We start from the raw sequence: 10,526 nt of genomic DNA, 5'->3' as shown, positions 1-10,526 counted from the left end.
TAGGGAACTAAAAAGAGTGTTTTATTGAATTATTCTCATAAATTAGATGCTACAAAAAAACCGTAAGGAACTAAGTAGAGAGTTTGTTGAAAAATTAAGTGTTTTAACTCATTCTAGTTGGTAAACAGCAATGAAAGGCATCAACACACTTCCCATCCAAAGCTTCCCATCTTTCTCCTCAACATCACTTACAGCTCTAACTACTTTCCCTTCTTCGTCTTCCAATATTCGTAACAACTTACCTTCAGGGCTATACTTCACAACAATAGCGGGTAGCTTGCCTCCAAGGTGCAAGAGGGCGCGGAGCTTTACAGGGATAGGAAGCTTCAGCAAGAATAGACGAAGTTGTGGGTATATGGAATTTATATAGCTGTAAATGGTACGGCGACAGTGGATTGCTACCCAAAATTCACCTCTCTCATTTGCGCTGACATTATCAGGATATCCTGGGAGGACTGCCATCACCTCAAAGGTCCCCGCTTTCTCGCCTTTCAACCAGTACTTCTGTAATCTATAAGAGAAACACATCATTCCATTATATGTTGATACCTTAACTTTTAAGGTGAAGTTAGAAACAGGATCCTTGTATATCTATTTAATACTGTAAACATGCTAATCCATAGGTCGAGAAACGTACCTTCCCTTGGCACCTTCACAGAATACAAAGAAGGAACCGTCCTTGCTTAGTGACAGACCGTTTGGGAATTGGAGATTCCGAACAAGAACAGTGGTTTGTTTAGTATTAGGATTGTACTTCAGGACCCTCCCACTATCTTCTGCTGAGTAAACCAGCAGCATATAGTTCCTGTGCAAGATGGGGTGGGTATTAATATTCTAATTAAAGAAGAAACGCGCATGACACTTGAACCATGTTGTATTAAAACCTGAAATAAATGCTTATATATGGAATTGCAAATCCGATATAAACATCTTCACTATATGTTAGCAGAGTTGGGTATTAATTGAACAGAAGAAATGTTAGCAAAGTTAGGTGCAACCATGTAACCACGTTAAAATCTAAGCTTCTCGATGATCATCTATTCACCATATGTTATCAGATTTAGGCATTAACTCTCCTTTTTCTGTCCTATATGCATTGTTTTTTAAAAGAAACCAGTTTTCTCCCCGCTAAAGACAGGGAGCCCTCTGTCTCCCATTTGGCATTAATCAGAACTTATAGTGAAATGGAATCTTCATTCTCAAATCATGTTAAATATATCAAGAGATCTACATAAAAACGAAGAAACAGTAAAGTCACAATTACCTTCGTTGGTACTTGGTGCTGCTATCTGTAAAATAGACATTTCCTTCATCATCAACGTCAAGGTCATTTGTGAATAAGAGAGGCACTCCTTCAGCCTCAGTAGTCAATGTTTCTGCTAGTCCCCCTTCAGGCCCTACTTTCATCAACCCAAAATACGCATCTGCAATATACAAGTCACCTGTTTTTTTATCAAACCGTAATCCCAAAGGCCTACCACAGATGTGTTCATTTTCTAAATAGCTCAGGGGTGATGGTTTTGGGTCACAAAGGCCAGACCTGAAAATTCAGATCACCAGAATGCATTAGAAAATCGGAGAAAGTAGACCTGCAACTTAAATCATCTAAAAGAGAAGATTTAAAAAGCATGTTGAGACTTTATACGAAGACTATGCAGCACAGTTATAGAAGATAATTTCATCAAGAGCAAGAGAAGTAATGACAGGTTAAAATTTGATTTAACCAGATCAGCTTAACAGCCTTACATATTAGCATGCAAGGTCGACAATCATTAACATATCACAATTACAATTCCAGTTAAATAATTAGAAGTTCAGAATATACTAGGATCATAGAACTTAAGTCAGATTAAACGATAAGATAAAGGAAACAATAGCCATTCCCCTGACACAGGTCTATTGTCAAATTAGGATTGAAAAGACTAAATATTAACTCCCTATGTGGAGCAGGAACTTATGGTCCTTTCGTCTTTCCTGACAACTCAAAGCCAGATAGCTAAGAAAACCAAGACATTTTATTAGCAATTCAGATTCTCTTATTATAAACTTAAGATCATTTCCTCACGTGCTCTCATGCTATCCTGAATTGACCAAAGTAAGAAAGTTTCTTAGAATGAGATTGACTCCCATCTGATTCCAGTGCTTAAATAGTCTAGCGTCATATAACAAAGATCGCGCTTTATGTGACTTAGTTATAGAATATCAATTACGTAGAGGCTTGGATTCCAGCAGCTTGTGGAAATCATAATAATTAGGAGCAACGATACAAATTAAGAGCGAAATGCAAGCATATCTCACCGTTACAGTCTTCTTTCATCAAAAGGGCATAGCGAACAAAGATTATCATTGTAACAAGGCATGAAATCATGCTTTAGAAGTCATTAAACCAAGTACTAAGCTAACGTGAATCAAAAAAGCAATTTAAAAAAAAATGGAATCATAAACACCCACAATTATACTAAAATCAAAATAAAATAGCATCTGCATGTTAAAGTATCATACTGTTTTCACAGAAATTAACACATTTCTACAGCACCCATAAAATAGACATAAAAATTACTACTCCCTCCATTTCAGTTTGTTTATTTACTCTTTTTTAAGTTGTTTTAAAAAGAATTTTTTAACAATTCTTTCAATTCAATTTTTCACTGTCATGTTTAACATCACAAGATTCAACAGTATTTTAGTCTCGTACAAAGTCAAAATCGGATAAACAAATTAAAACAGAGGAAAACAACGAACAGACTCACCTATTAGCAGAGGTATATGCGAAATCAGTCCATTTCTCTCCATCCCACAACACAATTCTCCCATCAGCTATTCCTGTATAAGGCCCATGACCTTTCGGGTCAAATGCGATACTTTCCGGGCCCTGAATCTGATTCAAAAACTTGATTTCCGATTTCTGAAGCAAGTTCTGGGTATCCTTTTCAACTGGGATTTCAGACCAAGCTGGTGGATCAACTCTGTAAGCTTTAAAGTCTTTGATTTCAGAAATTGCACTGTGTTTAAAAGGGTCAAACCCACAGTACAGTGCCAACAAAAGAAATACTCCGGCAAATACTCCCGCCGGCCTCATTGCCGGAAAAAATAGTTGGTGTATTTGAATTTTGTGAGTGAAAGATTTTGAGATGAGTTATGGGTATGAATTTTGAAAGGGTGATTTATGATTTAGTGTAATAAATTTAGCCACCAAACGACTTTATGGATTTTTGAATACTGTGTGGGGTTTCGTTTTCATGAGAGTGAAGTGTTAATACTAGTAGTAACTGTTCCCGCTACTGCCGCTTTCATGTACGTGAGTTTTGATCAATACTATTAATTATTATAATTAAAAAAAAAAAGGAAATGAATTTATATATTTAAAAATAATAAGTCATGATAATTGTAAATATTGTTAAAAAAATATAATTATGAAAAAAGATTAGTTTAATTTTTGAATGTCAGAGACAAAATAATAGTCTAATAGATTCTCAAAATTTCAATTATTCTATCATATAAATTAGGAAAAAAATAATTTTTAATTTTACATGAACTCATATAGTTATTATTAATCAAACTTTTACTTGCTAGTAAGTTCGAGACACTTGTGTAATTAAACATCTAAAATAAATTTTTAGCAACTAAAAAAAAAAAAAGAAAGGATAAACTACATAAATTTCAGGATCTTACAAATTCAATTACTTTTTTTAATATTTTGTAATATTACCAATTCTATCATAATTCATACCATATATATATATATATATATAAAGAGAGAGAGAGAAGAACATAAATACATATATACTTAATAATCATATTTGTTTGAGTTGTTATTTTGTGTATCTAAACTAGTTTTCTATGTATTTGATTTGAAAAAATATTTATTTTCAGCGGTAGTGAAACCGCTCCCATCTCTGACTTCCTTAACGTTGTAGCCACCTTAGTCTTCTCCTGTACGAGACTTGGCTTAAGTTTCTCCGTCATGCCACGTTAATCAATTGATTATATTTTACTCAATTTCATTTGATTATCATTGTTGGGTGAAAGTCAAAAATATATTCTCAATGACCTTCATATTATTTTTCTCAAATTCTAGACATATCATTGTCGCAGATAAATTGAGAGCTATCTAAAAAAATTTCTTATGAGACGTAACAAACAAGAACCTTATAATTTTCAATGAGACCTATTAATAAGGAGCATACTCTACAAAACAAGGTGATCCATAGAAGTAAAAAAGGGAATGAGAAGTAAACATATCATACTTTTTAATGAATACATTCACCTTTTCTCTGGTCTTTCTGGCGTTTCTTCTTGTACAGCCATCAAAATCGTTAGGAAAGACAAAGCTAATTAGGAGTGAAAGCATTAATTATAGAGAAAATTAAATGGGTAAGCAATTAATGACTCTATTTTAGATTAATTTTAAAGAGAGATGTATCTCACTTTAAATTTGATATACAATTATTAGATAATAGGATAATAAGTAGTTATTTGGAAGTATGGGAAAATTGTATACAATGACAAATTAATAAATCAAATTGAATGTTACAACCACACTTTAATTTAATTGTACCCTGTAGCAAACTATTTGTCAGTCACCTCTCTCCCTCAACTCTCGCTCGCCACTCTCTCTCTCTCGCTCGCTCCCTTTCAGTTTTATACAAACACAAGTGTATAAAATATGTTTTTGTATAAAGTGAGAAAAAATTGTATCTATACATATATTTTCGTTCCCCTCTCTCCGCTCTCCCGGATCTCGCTCGCCGTCCTCGCCTCTATCGCTTATACAAACAGAAACAAAATGTAAAAATTGTGTTTCTGTTTGTATAAAGCGAGAGAAAATTGTATATAACTTGCAAATACATATATCTTCGTCCTATACACTTATAATTATACAATACAAATATTCTCCAACCCAATTTTCTTGTCTTATTCTCTTTTCATTTATACATGCACAAATTATAAAATTGATTTGTAAACAACTGTTTTCTTTTTGCATATGTATAGCGAATTATACATATTTATGTTTGCCATGGAACGCAATTATGTAAATTTTGTTATATCATACACACATAAAATTTGTATTTGCTATATATGAAGAGTATAGTGAAAGCATTAATTGTAGAGAATTAGATGGGTAGGTAATTAGTGACTCTATTATAGAGTCATTTTAAATAGGGATGTAACTCACTTTAAATTTGATATACAATTATTAATGGGATAATAAGTAGTTATTTGAAAGTATAGATTTAAATTATAATAGTTATAGACATATAGTATATATCTATGTTTAATTAGGTAGTTTAACCTAAAAGAAAATAGTTCTTCTTTTGGAATCTATGTAGCAGAAAAAAATGAGATCATAAATTGCGGAAAATCACACTCTAGTCCGACCCAGACCCGGCGGCCCTAATCCACGTGTTAATATACGGGTCGGGTAGGGTCAGGTCGGGTCGGGTTCGGCGAAATGGAAGAACAATCAACATCAGTGTATCATCATTCATCACACCAACCTAGGAATAATTCTAGAAGGACCACTTTTTGAGAAGAAGAAGAAGAGCTCTAAAATCGATTAACAATGGCTGAGGATTCATCATCATCTCAGTCCTTTCTAAGGAGATATTGGGAAGGATACAAGGAGTTTTGGGGCGAGAGATTTTCCTTTTTGGACAACTATTCAAGGTTCATTAAGCGCGACAAGCCACTCCCCTCTTGGTCTGATTCTGATGTTGAGGAGTTCATTGCTTCTGATCCACTTCACGGACCCACTGTATTTCCCTTCTTTTTTCCCGTTCAAATCTTATCTCATATGCTTACTTTTCATTTGATTTGGTGTGTTTTTACATATATTTAGGCGTTTACCCATATGGGTCCTCTTTGATTCGTCTCTGTTGATCCATACCTTTGGTTGATTTGCTTATGCTGTTAGATTTTCGATTGAGACTATTTTTGTGCGTTTTTTTTTCGTGGGTATATCTCAATTTGGATTGGTTGGGTGATTTTGTGATTTTAACTAGTTTGGGTGTTTAATTCAGCTTTGAATATACAATTTGGTTCTCTAGATTGATTGAGTGATTATATTCTTTATTCTTTCTCTGGGATTTGGCTTATTGATTCACCGCTGACGTGCACTTTGTGGTAAATTTGAACTCTGAAATGCATTTATTCATAGTGCTAACGGAAGTTAGCTTAGGTAATCTTATCAGAGATACTCTTGAATTGAGTGGTGTCCTGGAAAATCTCTTGGCTTTGTTGCGTTCTTAATCGCCAAAAATTGATTTGGAAATTTCGTTTCTTTTTCTTGCGGTCATCTAGGTTGTCTTAATAGTTAGCGAATTTGTACCCGGAGTAGATTCTCCCGGGTCCAAGTACATTCACGGCCCCTTTATACTTGACACTATTTTTCATTTAGACACATGAACTCTAGCTGTGACCTATTGAACACCTTAAGTTGTCAAATATTTGTGTACAAAACCATTAACGCTCAAACGGCAGATGGTGTTCCCATGATAAATTGAGTGCGAGTAGAAAGGCTTTGGTCGGAAAATATAGATATAGATTTCTGCCGGTAAAATGATTCTCCGTTCACTGTCTTCCTATTTTTTTTTCTATTGCCATGATTTTCTGTCATTCTCTTCTTCGTCTTCTTCTTATTTAACAGTCAATCATCTTCTCTCTCAAAAAGTCTTGTCTTATGCCACTATGAGGACCCTGCTCCCGAGGAGCTGTTGGCTTATATTTCTTCAGAAAGAGAGACAGTTCCCCTTGCTTTAAGACACCATCACTCTTGCCCTGTCTATCTCTTTCAGAATAAATATAAGTCCACATACCTGCACCACTGAGCATGCAAGCTCACACAAGGATGTGCTATTTTTTGCTGATGCTCCAAATTTGTAAGCTGGGTAGATAGGAAAATAGACCAGCTATGGGCATACATTATCAGGCTCTTTCCATGTTTCCTTCTAGTCATTTTGAGCATATGCAGTAAATAAATACACTTATACTAATCAGTAAAAAGGTTAATAGCGACATTCTTTATGCTTTAGTTTGAGAAACATAATGTTATTGCTGCATACACGCTCCCAGACCCCACTTGTGTGGGGCTACACTAGGTATGTTGTTGTCGTTTGTAAACATAAAGTCTTATCTATATCTATCTTGTTCAAATATAGTTTTAGGCTGTTGAGGTAACTTCCTTCGTTTCCTTTTCTTTTCACTTCTTCCATCCATGCAAAACAATAAGGAGAAGAGTTTTGAAACTGTTCTTTGTTTGTCTCCTTTTTCCTTATTCTGAATAGTCTAAGAGAGAAGTCAGGGAGAGGAGGAATGAGAAAAAGAAGTAGGCATACAAATGGAAACTAGCTTCTTAATATTTCTACTATTATGCTTCTGGGGATCATCCCCAATTTCTGTTGATTCTCCTCCTCCCCTTCACACACCAGTACCTCCAAAGAAATAATAATAGAAGTTATCCCCAACCTCAGCTTATCTGCTTTAACCTCGTTCATCTTTATGTCTCCATTTGAGCTGGTGGACACGGTTTTCAAACTAGTATTGATGTATTACCACTACTTGAAATGAAATTCATTTGTTGTCTCTCTTGTGCCTGAAACTGTTATTGTTATTGGTCAGTCTGTTATTGTGTACAGGAGGGTGTGGGATATATTGGTGACACCAGATGATAAGAAGTTCCATATTTTTGTGTTTTTCTCCTCTGATATTCCTACTGTTTCTCAGAAACCATTTCTCTATTTTTTTGCCAATTCAAGCTGATGTTCTATTTTTTTTCCAGCTGAGGACTGCTAGGGAAGCAGTAAAGATTAGTGCTGTAGGAGGCATTATTGGAGCTGTTTCAACTGCAGGTGTTACTTGGAAGTATTCCAGGAGTTTGCATGGTATGTAGAACTTAAATCCCCACTCCACCCCCCACCCACGTTGCTGTCATAATATTACTACTAATTCATTGCCCAATGTTTGTGCATTAAAGGTCTTTTAAGAATCAGAGGCTTCAGTAGTTAGTTACCTTAGATTGTAACTTCATTCATAAATGTTTTGGTAAATCTGATTCTACGAGAAGTTTTTGCCACATGATTATCAATGTCTTTGCAAATAGGTTAAGTATTTTCTAGGTGTCGTATATGTTTGACTGTTAAGTGTTCATATCGAAATGTTCGAGTCAAAGAATATTTGACGTGTTAAGTTCTATGTTAGATTCCACCAATCAAAGGAATGAAAGTTTCATATTAGATCTCATATCATCATCTTCCCTAAGTGTGTCCTCCATAAGAAAACCTTTACACGTGATGATTCTCTTGCTCTGTCCTTGACTACCTCTGACTGCATACTTGTGGGCTAAAATTGACTGTTGCCATCGTCGAATTTGTTCTATGTTCTTTTACAGTTAAAGTTTAAATATGTTTCACTGATGTGGCAACTTTTTGATTTCTTTGCTCATCTTTACCCATATTCAGATTAAAAACTGTAAGGATAGATTGCATTCCCCTTATCTTCCTCATGAACAAAGTTCAAACATGGTCGGCCTTAAGTAAGTAAAAAATCTTGCATAGACCAGTCACACAATTTCATTTTTTAGGAAAATATATGTAGTATTTAGACTAATTTTGATCATCATGATCCTTTTTGGTCAAAATTAATACAGTTCAGGTTCTATACTTTCAGTGCCTTGAAAAAACTGGTGTGATGTCTCTGCAACTTATTTGTACTTAAACATACATCAGACTTCACCCTAAGTTTTGTGGAGATTGGAGAAACACAAAACAGAATGGGTTTTACCATTTTAGTGTATTAAACTTTTTGTCTGGGAGAATCATTGGAGTGATTAAAATTTTTAAGATGATTGACTTTGTTGTTTATTGATGTTCCACATTCGGTAGGTACTGCACTATCTCTTGGAGCTGGCGCTGTCTTTGGCTGGACATTTGGACAGGAAGTTGCTAATCACTGGCTGCAGCTATACAGGCTTGACACCATGGCTGCTCAGGTTAAATTCATGGAATGGTGGCAGAACAAGGTTGAAGGACAGTAATTCTCATATCTTATCCCCCGTTGAAGGACAGTTTGAAGTTTGGTTTTGGTGTTAAATGTCAATGAACTTCTTTCAGGAATAAGAATCAATCAGAGTGTTCGAGAGGATCGACTTTATCTTTCCGTACTGAATCGTTAAGAAATGTAGATTCTGGCAGTTTTCTGATCAATGTGTGTACGAAGTTTGGAGTTCATTTCTTTCCTACTCAAAATCTAAGCGTCTGAGCAAGTGTTGTCTATGTTTGCTCAACTATGAGCATGCTTACGCGATGCAACAACCAAGTAAGCACGTTGGTTGTACTATACATCTGTCATTGCAGTCAATACATATATACATCTTGCGCTTCAAAACAACAGAGAAGAGATTAAAGTCGTCACCAACTTTTACATTTAGCTGGAAAAATGAATGAACCTAGTTTTAAGTTTTTATTAGTTCTAGTACCCATAACGCTAGGAAGGCTCTATATATGATAAAAATTCATAAAACTAAACATAACAGAAATAAAGGCACCTAAAAAATGATTAATCTTCTATGTACACATTCAACATTACTCAAGATTGAGGCTTGTGTTGAAAGTGAATGTGCAATGTAACTAGATCCCAAGAAAAAAATTAATCTAAGAATTTTTAAGGAAGATTATAAAGGAGGGTTCTTGTAAAATCTAAAGAAAACAGTTATATTTAATCAGTACTATCCAGAACAGGACAATTTACATCTATATTATCATTTCATACATATATACGGCTTGGACCAAGTGATGGGATCCATATTCCTATTTTATTGAAGCAGGCTACATTCAGTGATGAACTTCAACGTACTAGCGTTCACCACAGATCCAATAAAATGCAGTCATATATTACTGATGTTGGTTGACAGGAGTATCCACCTGCAGGAGGAAGGCATTTATTGTAATGATAGATAACTGCATTGACGAAAAGAAGAAGATAACGAGAAAGTACAATACAAGGCAGGAGAAGTGCAGAAAATCTTGGGCCTAGACACAATTCTTCCAAGCACCCAAGAGAGAGAGACAGAGGGGGTATAAAAGGAGGAAGAAGAACAAGAAAGTGGGGGAATTTATACAAAAAGGATCATTCCGCACTGCTATGGTTTCTTTTTGTCCACATTGACGAAAATATAAATCTCACAATAGAGATATGGTTTTAGTCATGTGCTATTCCAAGAAGCGGCAGAGGTAAAGTAACAACTAAGGGTTGTCAATGAGCTCAATTGTCTACTATATCAACTTGCTTCGACACAACAAGGCTTTTCTGTCTCTCTAATCAGTATGCACTTGAAATACAATAGGTAGCTACTACCATCAAATCCAGAAGCACTAGGGTGCAAGAGCCAACCTCATTGGAGACGACAAAAACCATCACAATGTAGTATTCTCGGATAAACCATCTTTTTTCCTCATACAGTTCCACTTTTGTCTTGGATCTCTCTCCATCTCTTTCTTCATTTTTTTTTTGGGGGAGGGGGGGGGGGGGGG

The 10,526-nt window shown here is 35.2% G+C and overlaps 3 protein-coding genes across 3 annotated transcripts in view; 1 reads left to right on the top strand and 2 right to left on the bottom strand.

Moving 5' to 3' along the window:
- On the bottom strand, positions 1-3,216 carry LOC107021454 (protein STRICTOSIDINE SYNTHASE-LIKE 3-like). Its single transcript, XM_015222122.2, has 4 exons — positions 2,751-3,216; positions 1,265-1,540; positions 638-805; positions 1-511 (listed from the first exon to the last, which is right to left on the bottom strand). Exons 1-4 carry the CDS (start codon positions 3,077-3,079, stop codon positions 109-111), a joined length of 1,176 nt encoding a protein of 391 aa, XP_015077608.1. The 5' UTR covers positions 3,080-3,216; the 3' UTR covers positions 1-108.
- A 2,263-nt stretch (positions 3,217-5,479) lies between these two features.
- LOC107023450 (succinate dehydrogenase subunit 6, mitochondrial-like) lies at positions 5,480-9,259 on the top strand. The gene is made up of 3 exons (XM_015224144.2): positions 5,480-5,755; positions 7,778-7,880; positions 8,880-9,259. Exons 1-3 carry the CDS (start codon positions 5,564-5,566, stop codon positions 9,029-9,031), a joined length of 447 nt encoding a protein of 148 aa, XP_015079630.1. The 5' UTR covers positions 5,480-5,563; the 3' UTR covers positions 9,032-9,259.
- A 383-nt stretch (positions 9,260-9,642) lies between these two features.
- LOC107023449 (E3 ubiquitin-protein ligase RHF2A-like) overlaps positions 9,643-10,526 on the bottom strand; it is a 5,317-nt gene continuing 4,433 nt past the window's right edge. The window contains exon 9 of the mRNA XM_015224143.2: positions 9,643-9,917. The gene's annotated coding sequence lies outside the window, so the exon portion shown is untranslated. The remainder of the gene's footprint in view (positions 9,918-10,526) is intronic.

Source organism: Solanum pennellii, chromosome 6 (assembly GCF_001406875.1).
Source record: "Solanum pennellii chromosome 6, SPENNV200".
Lineage (NCBI taxonomy): Eukaryota > Viridiplantae > Streptophyta > Magnoliopsida > Solanales > Solanaceae > Solanum > Solanum pennellii.
The sequence above is the reverse complement of the archived record's forward strand: the minus strand, read 5'-3'. Positions and strand labels throughout refer to the sequence as shown.